The sequence below is a fragment of the Herpailurus yagouaroundi genome, unplaced genomic scaffold (genome assembly GCF_014898765.1).
Source record: "Herpailurus yagouaroundi ecotype Mexico unplaced genomic scaffold, PumYag 77, whole genome shotgun sequence".
NCBI lineage: Eukaryota > Metazoa > Chordata > Mammalia > Carnivora > Felidae > Herpailurus > Herpailurus yagouaroundi.
Window position 1 is genome coordinate 34,964,834 of NW_024412388.1, and position 17,745 is coordinate 34,982,578.

Consider the following 17,745-nt stretch of genomic DNA (forward strand, 5'->3'; position numbering starts at 1 on the left):
CTCTCTGAGGTGCTTGGAGTCTGGGCAAGGGGTAGAGAGGAGCTGGCTCCAACACCCTCGGGACACTTGGGAAATGGAATCATTTCATTCCTTCCATTTGTTGTTTACTACATGGCAGACACTCTGCTAAATGCTTAACAGGAACGACCTCATTGAAACCTCTTAACAACAATTGTTATGATCCCTGTTTTACAGATAAACTAAGGCCCAAAAAAGAAGTGGTCTCTTGCTCAAGGCTTCACACTTTGTGAGGGGCAGAGCTGGGACTCCAAATGGGGAAATAAGACTTAGAACAGGACTCACAGCTTTCAAAATCTGAAGGGTCAAGAGCTGATTCTTCCAGTCTGAAAGGTTGTCTTTAGTGAGCTTGGTCTGTCTCCTAGGAAGAGAGGCTGCTCTCAAGTTACAAGAGACCGTGGACTATGCGGGCAGAGAGTCCTAGAGGACCGCTGCTGCATAGGCTCCACTGCAACTGCAGTGATGCAGACGGTGCTATGCTCGGGGCTCGGGGAGTGGGGGAGCCAGGAGCCCTAGGTTTGCATCGCCAGCACAAGCTCTGTTCTCGCATGCAAACCTCGCTCTCTCCACTTTTGGTAAGTAACATGTGAAAAGGGAGGATAAACAGCAAGATAAAAGCCAAGCACACGGCTCTAACAGAGATCTCTGCTTTTACAAAGCTCTCCACGGGACCAGGGAGGTGATGTGATCTACTGAAGGTGACAAACATGGTAGGTGGTGGAGTGAGGATTCAAATCCAGACAGAGAACACCCCAAAGTATTTCCTGTCTCTCATCTTTAAGTGGCCTCCCATCCTCCCTTAACTGCTACAAACCACCAATGTCTCAGTTTTCTGTCTGTCCAGACCAAGGGTTTCCTGGAACACAGAACTTTCAGAGCTAAAACTGGAATAGCTAGTCACCCTACACTGTCCACAAGCTACCTGCACCACTAGGTTGTCCAAAGGTAGAGCATGATAGATTAAAAAAGCTGGTCTGCTGATGGTGGATGGGAACTAGCCACAACTTGACAACTCAAGACAGAAGCCTCAGAATTTGGATTTTTCAAAGTATCCATGGTTTCAAACCTACTGTATCCGCTGTCTCCCTCAATAAAATGACAACAGCAAACCTTTCTTTGTTTTTTTAAGGGGAGGGAAGACACATAAAAAGGAAGCACCAAGTAAATATTTGTCTCAGGACAAAACTGCAATAGTGGTTCAAATGAAATTTCACACCTACAATCAGTAGATTACAAGAAATAAATGTGTAGGTTGCTTTCAGGGTATTCAAATTCCCTTCAACTAAAGTGTCCTCAGTGATAAGATTGTATTTGAAGATAGAACAACAACAGAAGGATTTTAAGCAGAAGGGACTTAGGTTGGACTGCTGGAATTTCTTGACAATGGGACAGAAGTTTTAATAGTGTAGTGTTCTTACAGACCTTTTTTTTTTTTTTTTTTTCCAAAGCACAAGTTCTCCTTTGCCTGAGCTGATGGTTCTATGGTCCTGTCTGAAATAAGGGAATCAGCAGATCATTTCTCATGGCTTCCTCCTCTCAACCTAGGAACTGGCATTCCTTCGATTTAGAAATGGTAACAACTAATCTATACCTTCCCTCTATCCTATGAAGAAAATTCCAGAATGTGCACAGAAAGGTTTGATAAATCCAAAAGCAACATCACACCACGAGGTAGAAAAAGCAGTATGTGGCAAAATCATGAGTTTTATGCAAATACTTCGTTTTGGGCTACAAATCCCATGCAAAGGCAGGCCTTCCTCCAAGGGATCAAGGTACCTCCTGGCCACAGGGAAGAGGAGAAGTTGAGAGGGGGAAGTGAGGGCTGCACTGGGCAACGAACAGGGCACGGTTTGCTTAACAGTTTCTCCCTTGGGGGGAAAAAAAGACATTTTATGCACAAGGAGCTTATTTCTTAAACAAACACTCGTGGTTTTGATTTACACCACAGCCTGCTCCTAAATAATTTATGGCGGGTTAAATTTATTGCCGAGCCCTGGCTGGCTGCAAATTCGAATTGCCAAATAATTAGATTTTAGGGCAAAGCTTATAAATTACCCGTCGATTTGTCCGGACTTGTTTGTCAGTTGCTTTGTGCTTCAGGTCATCTTTGGCATTTGGCTGTTTGGGTTTTAATTGCTGATTTACACTTTGACAGATGAGAGCTGATGCTCGAAGTTTCAGGACAAGGAAGGGTAAAAAATCAGAGCTTTAAAAGGCTGATTTTTCACCCACATGTCCCTTTTCACTATCCCCATAGACCCCAAAGCAATTAAAATGTAGAAAAGAGGCTGAAAATAGACACTGCTATTCTTTATTGGGGGGGGGGGGGGAGTGTGCAGAGTGATGTATAATTTGCTTTTATTGAAATCTGAATTAAAAAAAAAAAACATAATACAATAAATTGAGACCAAAAGTTTTCAAAACTGCATCTTCACCCAGTAGTGTGCATCTATGTGTCTACCTTATATGACTGTGGATCAGCCCCAGTTCAAGCATTTTTACAAACTCAATTGTAAATAACTGCAGATATTAGTGGCCTCTGTGAAGCTGACCCTTTAGGGCAGCAAACGACCAAACGATTTCTTTGTAGCTACCTGTATACGTATTTGTCATAAAATTAATTGAAGCAAATCTTGGGGTTGTACGCAGGAGAGGCCCACCAGAGGCAGCACTAAGGGAAGTCATGGAAATGGAAAGTCTCAAGTCTAACTTACCATTCCAGTGGAGGAAAAAAAAGTCTCTCTGGGTGGTGCCTAAGCTCTACCTACTATGTTGATAGAGGGCCTAAAGGCTTTCTCTATGCTTCCCAAAGCAGGGCCTGCTTCCCAGCCACCCGCTATTCCCCAATACCTTGCAATGAAGCCATGAGTAAGAATACTACTAGTGCTAATTCTACTTGTAAGAGCTAACTCCTATAGCTATTACATGCCAGGCACTGTTCTAAGCACCTATATCTCATCCTCCCAACAGTCCTGAGACTGGTGCTAATATATATTTTTTCATAAATTTTTAAATGTTTGTTTGTTTTTGAGAGAGTGAGAAAAAGAGTATGAGTGGCGGAGGGGCAGAGAGGGAGAAAGAGGATCCAAAGCAGGCTCTGCACCGACAGCAGAGAGCCCAATGCAGGGCTTGAACTCACAAACCCTGAGATCATGACCTGAGCCGCAATCAAGAGTAGCATGTTTAACCGATGGAGCCACCCAGGCACCCCAAGATTGGTGCTATTAACCCCTTTTTGGCAACAGGGCAACTGAGGCATAAAAAGTACAACTAACTTGCCCAAGGCAAGTCATACCATTAGTAGGTGGTGGAGTCTAGGCTCAAATCCAGAGTCCAGCTCTGGATCATTCTATGCTCTCAACCATTATGCTATATTACTTCTTATCAGAAGAACCTCTACCTTAGTTTCCCTCACTCTGGAGGTCCAGAGTACACATTATGGGACTTGGCCACATGCACCCAATGCCTGTTCATTTAATCAACCAGTAAGGTGAGGGAAAGTCATGTAATGTACTCAGTATCACAAGATAAAATCAGAGGCTTGGTTAGACAAAGGACATTTTCCCAATCAGCACAAATACTGCACTAAAGATCCACTACCCTGGGATAACAGGTGATCAAGACAGGACCAGGCTGCCTCACCAGACAGAGGCTCTGGTAGGCAACTTGGGTAGGAGACCTGAGAAGCTGACTGGGCTTCAGGAGGACCCGCTCCTGAAGGGACTACTAGTCTCTCCACAGAAGGCTGTATTCCCATGGGGTGCTTCACAGATTTCCTGTTCTCTGACCATTGCTGCTGGCCAGAAGCCAGGACAGGGAAACAGTTGTGCTGGCATGACAGATTTTTAAAATCACTGACCATGGAGCAAGCAATACACAGATTGACATCCTGCCTACGATGAACTGAATACTTTTCTCACACATTGGCTCATTTGATCCCATATCTCTGTAAGGCAGGCAGGAATCACTGTCTTATTTTACAGACGAAAAAGCTAGGGAGGTCAGTGGTTCTCAAAGCCTGTTCCCTCACAGGGAGCATCCCCTCACTTGGGAGTTTATTAGAAATGCAAATTCCTGGCCTCTGCCCCAGACTCTGGATCAGAAACCCTGAGGGTGGGGCCAGCAATCTGTGGCCAGCTTTCCAGGTGATTCTGATCACAATTCTGATGCTAAAGTTTGAGAACCATTGGTTTAGACTAGAGCAGTGTTTCTCAGACTTCAAGTTATCCAAAACTCTTGTCAAATTACAGATTGTATTTAGTGCTGGATTAGGGCCTGATATTTCTAACAAGCATTTCTAACAAGCTCCTAGATGATGAGGATGCTGCTGGCTGTTAGACCACACTTTGAATAACAAAGATATAGTCTAGAACATTTATGAAACTACCTCCTGATCACAGATATACTGACCAAGTGAGAATCTGAGCCACAGGTGTCAGTTCCTTTCTCACATCAAACCCTTAGTTGGCCCACTTTCAAGCACCTGGGACAAGCCCTTTAGATCTCCCAACTACTCCTGGTTCTTGCCATCAGAAACTTCATTCTCCTTGCTGCCACAATCCAGGGGAGAAAAATTGGCATGTCACATCCCAGAACTTTATTGAGGAAGTTGGCACCTCTCTGTTAGGGAACCGGCAAGAGGTCTTCTTTCATGACAATGCTTGCTCCCTTGACAAATATTGTCAAGATCGGGGCATCAGCTACCCACAGAGCACTCACACTACGCTCTCCAGAAAATTACCTTCCTTCTGTCCAAATGAATCAAAAAGCAGGACTGGATACTTCTCCTATGAAGACTTCTTGAGAAAGACCTAACTTTGGCCCACAGATCTGGAACAGGATCACAGTCAATTCTCACAAGATCCTGAGGCACCACACTAAGGATTCCTTACCAACATCAACCAACTACCATGAACTTCCTTTTAAGGCCTACCCTGGCCTTGTTTCTCTAGTCACTTACCTTTCTAGTGAAAGTATACCTGATCAAAATGGCATGTTTCATATGCCATTCTTCAGTCCCTAGTTCCGCCATCCCCAACTAACTACCAATCCCTTCCAGTCTATTAGTTGGCCTTTCATTCAAATGCTACTAGCACTGGGGAAAACAAAACAAAACAAAAAAAAAACCTGTCAACAATGCAGACAGAGTCCCTGGACTCCATTTCCAAACACCACACTCTTAAGCCGTGGCTCTCAGTTCTATCACACTTTTGGAGAACAAGGTTCCAAGCTTTCTTTCCGGTTATCATCCAATTACCTAATCATTACTACCTACCTCCCTTAGGTAGGACCAAACAAGGATCAAAAAGATCCTACTGGCTCAGTTGGTTAAGCGTCCGACTTTGGCTCAGGTCATGATCTCATAGTTTGTGAGTTTGAGCCTTGAGTCAGGCTCTGTGCTGACCGCTTGCTCAGACCCTGGAGGCTGCTCTGGCTTTGGTCTCCCTTTCTCTCTGCCCCTCCCCCACTCATACTCTGTCTCTCTCAAAAATAAATAAACGTTAAAAAAAAATTTTTTTTTTAATTTTTTTTTCAACATTTATTTATTTTTGTGACATAGAGAGACAGAGCATGAACGGGGGAGGGGCAGAGAGAGAGGGAGACACAGAATCAGAAACAGGCTCCAGGCTCTGAGCCATCAGCCCAGAGCCTGACGCGGGGCTCGAACTCATGGACCGCGAGATCGTGACCTGGCCGAAGTCGGACGCTTAACCGACTGCGCCACCCAGGCGTCCCCAAAAAAAAATTTTTTTAAAGATCCTACTTATATCACCACTACAGAACTCACCTTATCAGATCTCCTTAGTATAGATCTTCAGTTCAGAGCACCCCATTTACAACAATCATAGGTTCCATCTTTACCCTTGCCAAATCTCTTAGTACCACTGACTCCTAGGAGCCCACCAGTATCCAAATGAGCTACAAGCTACTTCAAAGCATGGTTCTCAAGCTCATTTTCCCCCCAGCACATCTAAAAGCTACAACACATAATTTCTTCTCTCCATCCCTACCATCATTGCCTTAGTCTAACCTACTAACATCACTTTCAAATAACGCCTCCCAGGGACGCCTGGGTGGCGCAGTCGGTTAAGCGTCCGACTTCGGCCAGGTCACGATCTCGCGGTCCGTGAGTTGGAGCCCCACGTCAGGCTCTGGGCTGATGGCTCAGAGCCTGGACCCTGTTTCCGATTCTGTGTCTCCATCTCTCTCTGCCCCTCCCCCGTTCATGCTCTGTCTCTCTCTGTCCCAAAAATAAATAAACGTTGAAAAAAAATTTTTTAAAATCTATAAATAAATAAATAAATAAATAATAATAAAAAAAAAACAACAAATAACGCCTCCTAATCAGGTTCCCCACGTCCATTTTTTAACCCCTTAGAACACTTTCACTCCATTCCCATGAACCCTGGCTTGCAACATCTGTTTCTTCTATTCCATTCAACAACACCTTCACACTTCCTCTTCTGGCTCACCAACTTTGCCTCCCAGCGGACTTGGTACGCTCCTTTCCTTTCAGCAACATCAGCATCTCCACATAAGAACTTCTGCCAGCATTTAGACTTTAGACCAAACCTTGGCTAAAAGGGCCTCCCTAGGACTAGATACTCAGCACTGGATACCATAGCACTGGAACAGGTACTACCAGATACTACCACTGGATACTAGATACCACAGCACTGGAACAGAACTGCACTGCTCATGTAACAGATCTGTTTTGCTGCCCACAGACCAAGATCTCCCATTAGCCACTACATACAGGGATAGGACCAAAACAGCAACCTATTCCAAGGTACGTGTACATCAAATTAAAAGCTTTGCTGATGTTTGTCTCTCCCTCCAGAGTCTACTTACCTTCTTTCTGATTCTCTCAGCACCTAACAGGGCTTTGCCCGTGGCAGCACTCTAAACACACAAACCCTTCTCTGCCTGTTCCAGCCTGCTCAACCTTCTGCTGCAGACCTGCCAGGCTGGGGAGCTAGTGTCAATCTGGGAATACTCTTGTTTCAGGCTTTTAGGCTAAGACTCAATTTTCACAGCTAGAGCTCAAAACTCATCACATAAATGTATAGCTGTGGGGTTTTTTTAAGTATTGTGAACACCCAGGATAAGAGAATAAAAAATAGTTACCCCAATGGCATCTTAATCAAAATGATGCAGGATCCTTTTCCCCAACAAGACAAAGAGATGGAAAAGGCATCTCCTAATATCAGTTTCCTCATGTCAAACAACTGGGATCAGTCTACAAAGCAAGAAATGTAATCAATATTGGGGGAGAAGAAAAACAAGACAGGATGGAGGCAGGGAGAAGTGAAGCCTATGGACTTACCCTGGATTTCACATCTCCACTACCTGCTTTTTTTCTATGGCTGTGTATCTGTTGCTGCTGCTCAGAGGGAGAGCTCACCACCCCCTACAACCTTATGCCCTCCAGTCACCTCTGCTCTAGCACATCTTCTCTTGTCACCCAGGTCTATTTCTTCATTAATCCTTCCATCTCATCCCTCAATGTTAGTCAGCCAGCTCTTTATCTGTTTGAAGGGTCTAAACCTCCATGGTCTATGGAAGGTGGGTCTTCCCAAGGGATGTCTAGCAGATCCAAATCCAAACTGCCAATACTTTCGGAGGTCAGAGGGAGGTGCCATGTCATTCTCCAGCCCTTGCTTCCCCCAAAAGGCCAAGTAGCCCAACCCTGTGCTACCTTCAATAGCAGTTGGATTAGCTTCCCCTGACAATGATTCAGGGCCTCAGCTTACGTATTTTTTTTCTCTCAGTTTACATATTTTTATGCTGACCCTTACCTTTTGGCCCATACTTTATTGGCTAAAATTCTCTCAAACCTCTTCTGGCCTTTACACTCTCACAACATCCCAATAAGACCTGCTAGCTTGAATGTGAGAAGCACCATATAACCAATACAGATAATCCTACTAACCAAACAGTGAAATATTTGCCACGTACAAAGTCTTCATTCTCCCTCTTCCTCATCTTCAGCACTCCCACACACGACCCTGCAATCCAGGTCAGTTTTTCAGACTTAGGCCAATTCATCGTGGCTTACTCTGTGAGCACCTTCTTTCATTCCTGCTGCAAAAGTTCTGAGAGGCCACAGGCCGACTTGGCCTCTTAAATCTCCTAAATTTCTCTTAACATGAAGCCCATGTGACCTCTCCTCCACATTGTGAGCAGGGTTGATCATTCTTTGAGTCCCCACTGCACCAAGTACTTACCTACGTGATGTAATCAAACACTTAACAGTGGTTACATGTAGGTTTACCCTCCTAGACTATGAGCTCCTTGAGGGTAGGAATCATTTCTTACTTGTTTCTATGTCCCCAGCATCTAATACAGAGCTTGAAGTTACTAACCCAAGAGTAAAGAGAGGCCTTTGCATTGCCTCTAAGGTAGTTACAGAGAATAAGGTCCTCCCCATTCCTTTGCTTACTTGATTAAAGGGCAGCTCAGTGTCACTGTTCATTTACAGTCCCTGATTTCATTCATCATTTATCAATGGCTCTATTCTTTAGAACTCTTCCCCACCACCAACCTTAGCCCAGTGTCTAACAAAATCTGCATTCCAACAGCTGTGTCAGCCCTGGGGAGGCCACCAGGATAATAAGAGGCTAGGGGGAGGTTTCTTGATTTGTACTAAATTATGTGGTGATTTTGTTACCAATGACCCAATGCTCCCCAAGGAAAGTTCCTGGTCCCACTCCCAGGCAACTCCATAGCCCTAACTACACACCACAGCAGCTTGAAGGTATAAACCCTGAGGAAGATAGAGAAGCAGTCTGAATAGAGCAAATAAACCCACTTCGATCTGTACCTCTGCTATGCCAAACACATAAGGCAGCACCACCATGCATCAGTGCTCCACTCCCTGGGATGTATATTTTACTTCTACATTGCTATGTCTGCTCCAAATAAAGAAGGGCCCCTTCAGCTCTCACGTGAAGTTACAACAGGGCCAAAACCTGAACACAGCAAATGCTTGTTCCCATTCGGGGAGTGGTTGTGAGGAGCTACAGTGACAGTCAAAGAAAAGGGATAGCGGGGAGGTGGGGGGGGTCCCTATGAGGGACCACCAGGAAACAGCAGCCCGTGAACGGGGGGGGGGGGGGGGGGCTTTTGGAGATGGAGGGGGAAGCACCATTTTTATGGAGGCAGCAACAAAAGGGACAAAAGGGCCTAGTGGGCTGTCCCATTCCTACCACCATCACTGGCCACCAATAGAGGAATTCATTTATGGTGACCCTGGAAGAAGGGCGTGTTAAAGCAGAGATATAAGTAAAAAGAAAGGCAATAATTGGTCTGATGGGCAAGGGAAAAATTATACCAGGAGTCGGGAGCCTGTGCAAGAACACTTACAGCTCACACAGTCGTCATAACTCAGCCCCCTCAAGCATTTTGTGCTCTGCTTATGGTGTTAACTTTAATGTCTTAACATATAACACCATCCGCACTAACACAAAATACTACACACGCCAGATGAGGCTGAGTTATAGTTGCTGTGGGAAGCATAACTTTGAATTTCCTGATTTTGGTGCATTTAATCTCGACCATAATGTTACATTAACGTCGGTTTTGCATTTCATTTCCCAGTTTAGAAGAATAGCGTCAGCGCCTTTGCCTGTCTGTACAGAAAAAAATGCAGGCTGACTTGGGGCCACAGGCAGATGGACCACAACCCAACAACCGGGCCCTCGCAATAAAAACCCTGGCCAGACCCCTCCTACTTGGAGGGGCTGTGACTAGGACAAGTGAATGGGGAGGGAAGAGTGGGTTCTTTCTCTAGGGAACTGCCTTTCTGTCCACTTGGGAGTGTACAGGAACCAAGGTAGCACACGGTAAGAGCGGTGTGCATGTGTGCACACTGGATGGGGGAGGGGGTAGGTGGTAGGGGGATTCTGCCTTTCAGCCCTAAATAAAGAAGAAGGGAATCGATATAGTTTGATTTGTAGGGATCTTAACCAATTTCCTGTAAAGTTTTCCAAAATGTCTCTCTCACAAAGGACTAATAATGATGTACCAGCTCTAAGTCATACTGAAAACCTCCAAATGCCTCTCTTCTATATTATTCCTTCTCCTGTCACTATGAAACTTCCCCCACCCTACCCTCCCCAAATAACCCAGCATCTGGACAATTTTCTATAAAAAAGAAACTCCTTTACTCATGGTTCTAACTCAAAATGCAGATGGAGTTTCTTCAAGGTTTCCTTAAAAAAAAAAAAAAAAAAGCCCCTGTGGACAAAGACCAAACACTAGAAAACCTCAACCCCAAAGGTCATTTTTCTCCCAAGTTATGGGCACTTGAATACAGATGAGAAGGAAAACAGTTGGCAGGGCTGCTGCAGATTAGTGAGAAAAAAGACTACACCCCAGAACCTGATGCCCAGCCAGAGGGCACTCAGTGAGGCAGGGTAGGCAGCAGCTAGGACATGGCTCCCCAGATAAGGAGAGCTGGGCTACCTTCTCCTTGGCCATCCGGATAGCTGAGGGTTACTTCTTTTCTCCTTGTGCTGTGGCCTATACCTCATTGTCCTCACTTACATTTGCTTTTGTTCCTTTCTAAATACTAAGGTGGTGAAAGAACCTGCCCCCAGGTTAAAGATGGACAATTAAAGATCCCACCAAAGCTTTCAGGCTGCTTCCTGGGCCTTAGTGTCACAACCACCATTATTCCATGCACATCCACACCAAAATGAGCAACACGAACTCCTGCTAGCCAGGACAAAGGAGTCAGGATTCTCCTAAACCAGATAAAAACCTACTTCCCTATCAGGAAAGGATTCCTAAAGCAAGAAAGGAATTGTATTTCTCAAATTGAGAGTCTCTAAAGCAACTTAAACCATCTAAATTAACATTTAAGTGAAAAAATGTTTTCAAATGTAAAAGTCTCACATTCAGCCAATATCTATCATGTTAATCTGAATCAAAACGTAAAACAAAGAGTGCAAAAACCAGAAAGTGAAGCCTTTTACGGGCAGACCACTCCAGTTTCACCTAGCTGAACAAAGTGCAAGAATAAACAGCAAAAATGATGATAAATGGAAAATACCAGATGTTTTACCATGTTTATAACCAATACTGTTACTCACCCAAGTATAACAGAGCTTACACTTGTTAGTTTTCACAACGCCATTCCTTTAGGACAGTCCCAATAAGCTGATTCAGGGACTTCTGAAGATCAGAGACAGATCAGAAAAATGAACCCCATGCCAAGCATCCAGAAAGATCCTGGCCCCAAACTTGTTTCTGCCTCTTCCACCCCCAAGGGGTAATGGCACACTCCCATAAGGATCAGAAATGTACAATGCAGAGGACTCGAGTATTTGAAAGCAACTGGGAGCTAGGCAGGAGGAGAGCTGGGATGATCTGATTCAGTCCCAAGCCCATCCCCAGGAGGCACGCAGCCCTTGCCCATAAAGTGTCTCTGCCAAGTGGGTAGCCCATTCTGAAAGAACACTAGGGAGGGCTGATTCAACTTGCAGCCCATCTTCTAGTCCTTTTCCTGTCTCTTGTTAAGAGTTCATTTTCGGGGCGCCTGGGTGGCGCAGTCGGTTAAGCGTCCGACTTCAGCCAGGTCACGATCTCGCGGTCCGTGAGTTCGAGCCCCGCGTCAGGCTCTGGGCGGATGGCTCAGAGCCTGGAGCCTGTTTCCGATTCTGTGTCTCCCTCTCTCTCTGCCCCTCCCCCGTTCATGCTCTGTCTCTCTCTGTCCCAAAAAATAAATGAACGTTGAAAAAAAAAAAAAAAGAGTTCATTTTCATTCTCATCCAAAATCTCAATCTTTCCGGTTTCCATTTGAATTCATTTCTTTTTGGGGCACCTGGGTGGCTCAGTTGGTTGAGCAACCAACTCTTGATTTCTGCTTGGGTTGTGATCTTGCAGTCTGTGGGATCAAGCCTTGCATTGTGCTGGGTCCGTTCAGCGCTGACAGAGTGGAGTCTGCTTGGAATTCTCTCTCTCCCTCTCTCTCTATCCCTCCCCAACTCGTGCTTGCTCGCTCTCTTTCTCTCTCAAAATAAATGCATAAACATTAAAAAACAAACAAAAAATAAATAAATACATTTCTTTTTTTTAATCCTTATTAAAATGAGGAGCAAGTTATTATTATACTCCTTGGAACAACTACTTCCCATATGATGAATTTATTTAGTCTGGACAAGAAATCAGTCACCAAAACCATATTCTATTTCTTTTCTAAGTCCTATTTTTGTGCCCCTAATGATTTGTTTTCCCTCTTATCCTGAGCTTTTCCAATTTCTCCACTGCCCCTGCTGACTGAAAGACCTAAACAGCACAGAGGCTCTAATGATGACCTCAGTAGAAGGATGACCCCAGGGGAAGGATGCTGTCCTATGTAGGACTGTCAACCTTCTCCACTGCATCTTCCAAAATTTCCCTGAATCCTATCAGGATCCTGCTACCTGCAAACTTTATAGAAGATTTTTTTTTTTTAAGAGACAGAGAGGCTCTAAGCTGCCACAAACAACAAGTTTCAAATCACTCCTGAACTACCCATTCCTTTCCTGAAAATGGTCCAATGGGTAGTCCAACAGAGCTGCCTGGCCCCAAACTCACCTTCCTACCTGTTGATCACAGCATTGTGGAGGCTTAATGAAGTAGAGATGCATTACATTTATCACTTACCCCAGATCCACTCAAATCCATCACTATGTCACAGCAAGAAGTTAGATTGATCTGACAGGATTTGCTCTTCTTCGCAAACCCATGTAAGTTATTACTCAGTACCCTATGCTCTTCTAGCTGTTTGCTGATTGATTATCTGACGATCAGGTCAAGTATCTTCTCTGGAATCACAGTAAACTAACGGGTCTATAATTTCCAAGATCATTCGTATTCCCCTTTTAAAGATAAGCAAGACAGCAAATGCTTCTCTCTGAATTCTCTAAAGCAACAGCTAATGCTTTCTAATAATGAACCAGGGCAGCCAATTCTTTAAGTGCCCTTGGAATCACATCATCAGGGTTCATTGATTCTGGAGATAATCTTTAATCAGGCCCAGATCCTGGTAAACGGCATGGAGTCCTACCTCAGCCTAGGTCAGAAAGGCTGTGGTGCCTTAGTCTGGGTGGGAAGTTGGTGATACGTGGGATTTAAATCTGTATTGCATTATATCTTCAGCATTGCAATAAATAAATAAGTAGAACAATGCCCTTGAAAGAGAGATGAAAGGTGATACTGACAGACCAAATTCAGGCATAAATCAGGCTTCACCTTGAGCAACATTGACAGGACCCTCTGTAGGACAAGAGAACAGAGCTACATAATTATCTGGGCTTATAATCTAACTGAAAAATGCAGAAATAAACATACATAGGCATGTGCCAGAAAGCAGAGCGCAGAAAAAGCCATAAAGGAAGTGCCAAGTGATCATGAGAGTTCAGAAAAGGGATGAATCATACGCAATACGGATGTCTTAGATTTTGGACCCCCATCCCATTAGGGCTTACTCAGTAATTGGAATGTACATCAGTAAGGGAAATAATACGGTATGTTAGGATACGGATCCCTGATTCCTAACCCGAGAGAACGTATGTAACCCAAATTCCCACCCCATCACCCAGGCACACCCACCACAGAATCTCCAATAGTTTGGGGAGGCAGAAAAGACTCTACAGCATGGGCAGGAGCAAGACGCTAAAAAAGTTAAGCGTGGCTCAGGTAGCACCCAAACCACATTCCTTCCCTTTTATACAAAGGTCTTTCCCTCGGGACATTCTCCTCATCCTGCTCCTGTCTTCCCAAGCCTCCACAGGCCTGATTCCCATATTCCCAAAGACAGACCACTACTTGACAGTAGAACAGGAAAGAGGAGAGAGAAAGAGGAAGGCAAAAGTGTGGTGGCATCTGCTTTATGGAAAATAATCTACTATTCTAAAGACAGAACCTCTTGATGGGAAAAAAAACAACCAAGAGAAATGAACCCAGTATCTCTGAATGGACCCCACTCCTCCAGTCTCCCAAGTGCCTGATGTTATAGTCCCCTTTTCTTCCTCCACCCTACCACTGAAAGCTTTTCCCAGACTAACATGTCTACACATCCCAAAATTACTCACCTAATAGCCCAGCCCCACAGGGAAGAGTTACAGTCCTAGAGCTGGGCATACTCAAGGTTCCCACACTACAATGAACTGTCACATCAGCTCCCAATCATTCCCCAAAAACAAACAGCAAGCACAGGTACCTCTCTGCTGCTAAACCAAGCTTCCTAGTAGCACTACCTTAAAAGTTTGTAAAAAGTCTCTGAACACAGTTGATGACTAAGAAAAAAAAGGAAGCAAAGAAATTTTCCTAACAGACCAACAGTTGTACTTCTTCAGGTTATCTAATGCTGCAAAACACATCATCCCCAAACTCATTCGTTCAAAACATCACTAATCATTTCTTATCTCTCACAGTTTCTGCAAACCAAGAATTCAGGAATGGCTCAGCTGACCAGCCTGGCCCAGGGTCTCTCCTGAGGTTGAAGTCAGATGTCCACTGGGGCTGGTGGATTCACTTCCAAGACGGCACCAAGACACACGACTGGCAAGCTGGTACTGGTTTTTAGCTAAGAACCTCAGTTCCTGTACACCCATGCCTCTCCACAGGCTGTTTGAGAGTCCTCAATGCATGCATGGCAGCTGGCTTCCTACAGAGTGACCGATCCAAAAGAGCAAGGTGAACTATAGTGCTTTTTATGGCTTAGCCTCAGAAATCACACAATGTCCTTTCCACTGTGTTCTATTGGTTATACGCGGCTAGCTCTGATGTGTGGGAGAGAAACTACCAAGGGTATGAATATCAGGAGTCAAGGATCATCGGGTGCCATCTTGAGGCTGACTACCACAGTATTCCTTAAAAGAACATGCAGCAATAGCAGGAGAAGGAAGGAGGGAAGGGAAAGGAGAGAGAAAGGATGGGACCAAAGGAAATATTTTGATTCCCAAAGGCTGAGACCAGAGAGAAACAATATGCCCAGTTCTCTCCAGAGACTTCTCAGGTCTACCTTACCCTAGCATGCCTGAACCAAGTCCGGTTTCCCAGGCAGGAACTCCAGATGAGTAGCTAAAAGCCAGGAAGACATGAGAAAGTTCCTCTGGAACCCAGAAAGCAAGACTATCCTCCCTCCCTCCTTGCCCACCCCACCTTTTCTGAAGCAATGATGCAACAGTTACCTGAGGATGAATCTGTGGCTTGTCGCACGTGGCCTCAAAGTCCAGCACTAAAAAGTAGTGATACCTCTGGGGAGGAAAGGGCACCATTGCCGCCATGGATGCGCCAAAGCCGTGGGCCGCCAGTTTTCTGGTGGATATGGAGCAGAACTCCGGAACACCACAGGGAGAAAATAAGTGGGAGCCCAGCACTTTTCTTGCTCTTGAAAGTAAATATGAAGAAAATCGAGCTGCTCCAGTCTGTAAAGGTGCTAGCATTGAACATCCAGAAGCATCTAAAACTTAGGGGAGGAAAGTTTAAAAAAAAAAAAAAAAAGAAAGAAAGAGGAAAAAAAAAAGAACAAAGAGCCTGGGTTACTCCCCTCCCACTGTGGCCCTGTTCCATCTGGTCTTCAGGAATAGTCACACAACATGAACCACTCCCCAGTGTTTCTGGGCCCCTTTTCTAAATCAACAGTATTTATTACTGAAGTTCAAGACCCTAATACTGGCCGCTGCAGCATTATGACAGCTCTGAGTCTCCAAGATCATTCTCAAAACAACCTGCAACGCTGGCCTTCATCTTTAAACGGAGCTCTAAAGTTCAAAAGAGAAGAGAGAGAAAAATTCTGTGGTCATTTCTCAGGTGGCAACAGTTAACATAGAGCTAAGGTTCCCAAAGTAACATGAGGTGACCCAGCTGCACAATCAGTCCTGGGAGCTAAGGAGACTCAGACAAACAGTGGAAAACGCCCAAGATTCCCTCCTCAGCTCCATTACAAACCATTTGCCCCTGGCCTTCCTGCATGTCTCACATCTCCACATATCCTCCTCCCTTCTCCCAAGGTGAAATGGAACACAGCCAATCACAGGGGAGCTTGCTGGTGGCTCCCCAGCCCCCACACCAGTAAGTGGCACCCTGGGGGAATGAATGACGCCTGGAGAGCACAGCTGGCAACAGCCTCAGGCCTTCACATTTGCTGCCTTTAGACATACTCACTACTAGAGGCCCTGAATGACTGTGGGATTTTTTTTTTTTTTTTTAAATAGGGAAGAAAAAGAGAAAACCCAGATGTGGCAGTAATGGGAGCATTGCTTAAAAAAAAAAAAAAAAAAGTCTAGTAAAGTTTTCTGAGTGAACATGTGCAAAAAAAAAAAAAAAATCCAAATCACTTTTCAAGTTTTCCCTTAAAATTTGCAGAATGTCTGTTCCTTAGAGGGTTAACTAAATATAAAAATCAAAGTCTAAGTTTTACTCACAAATAACTCAAACTTTCTTAAAATAAAAAGGAACAAAGAAGAAATTTTGTGTTTACCCCTCTTACACCCAACATTCAAATTCCCTCAACTTTAATCCTCAAAGTCAAACAAGAAATCTCACTGCTCAATGCAGAAATGGCCATAGTTTATGCCTTCTGAAGCCCCATTCTAATAGAGCCAAAAGCTTGCCTCTGAAAGGCTACAAATGGGCACTGGCCCCCTCCTGCAGGTTGAGGGGGCAGTAGCCTGTGAAGTCCAGAGCATACTCAGAAGCAATGAGGTCACTACTACCTGAGCGGGCCTGGACAATGGCAAGTATCACTCCACCTCCTGGCTCTCCCCTGACTCACTGAATGACCTACCATAACTTGCCTGCATATTTATTAGGAGACATGCTAGTGTGGGTCCTCAATTTCCCCATCCCTGTAGTGAGATTCCATGAGGATTCAGAGGGTCTAAGACTGAAAAGTGAAAAGTATTTTAAGTTCTTCGTGGTCCTACAGAGCACAGCGCCTGCTTTACACCATGGCTTTACAGCATTTCCAAAACACAGTCCAAACTCCTCAGCTCAGGGTAGACAAAGGCTAGCTTGGATTTCACTACAGAATCCCTTGGAAAGGCAAAGAGGCCAATATCCCTTTGAAAGCCAGAATCCAAAATAACTTCACATCACCTACCCTGAACAATACTGGGGGCCTTGCTGAGATGGGAGACACCAGTCTGCTCAGATTATGCATTAGAATTTGGATCCAAAGTCCCTCAGAGCCTTAGAACTCTTCTCTAACTCCCTGAAGTCAGACTAGGGATAAGGACTTTAGAGAGTCCTAATGTCTGGCAATATGTATATATAGTATATATAGTATATACAGTCAACCAGACCCCATCTGCCAAATACTATAGGCAATTAAGCATCGTGATTAAGTAGGGCTTCCAGGTTTGAATCCTGGCTTAGCCACTTATTTGCCATGGAACCTTGGGCAAGCTCTGTTCTTCAAACCCTCACCTGTAAAATGACAAATGTAATAGCTCTTACTCAAGTGAGAATGAAATGAGAGGACAGATGTAAAGCACTAGGAGCATTGTCTGGCACATAAGGGCTCAATAAATATTAGCCTACTAGTATTACTACTAGTAAGTAGTAGTTACCACTAGAGTTACCACTCTATTGAGCTATGCCCACCTGGCCAAGCCCAGATCCTCATACTTGGGGCCTATAAATCCAATGATGCATAAGGCAATCTCAGAGAGTAACATCAAAATCTCCTGCATGCCCAGGATGCTCTAGACCCCCCATACATCATACTGTCTG

General features: G+C 44.6%; 1 protein-coding gene across 9 annotated transcripts in view; it reads right to left on the reverse strand.

The window, feature by feature from the left end:
* The window catches only part of ERI3 (ERI1 exoribonuclease family member 3), a 128,387-nt gene that overhangs the window by 98,543 nt on the left and 12,099 nt on the right, over window positions 1-17,745 (reverse strand). For 5 of the 9 annotated variants that reach the window (XM_040469983.1, XM_040469978.1, XM_040469981.1 and 2 more), the window contains exon 3: window positions 15,201-15,478. The exons of 2 other annotated variants lie outside the window; for them this stretch is intronic. In XM_040469983.1, the coding sequence (XP_040325917.1) occupies window positions 15,201-15,455 (255 nt within the window). In that variant the 5' untranslated portion in view covers window positions 15,456-15,478. The remainder of the gene's footprint in view (window positions 1-15,200; window positions 15,479-17,745) is intronic. 2 more of the 9 variants (XM_040469984.1, XM_040469979.1) reach the window with 1 other exon arrangement.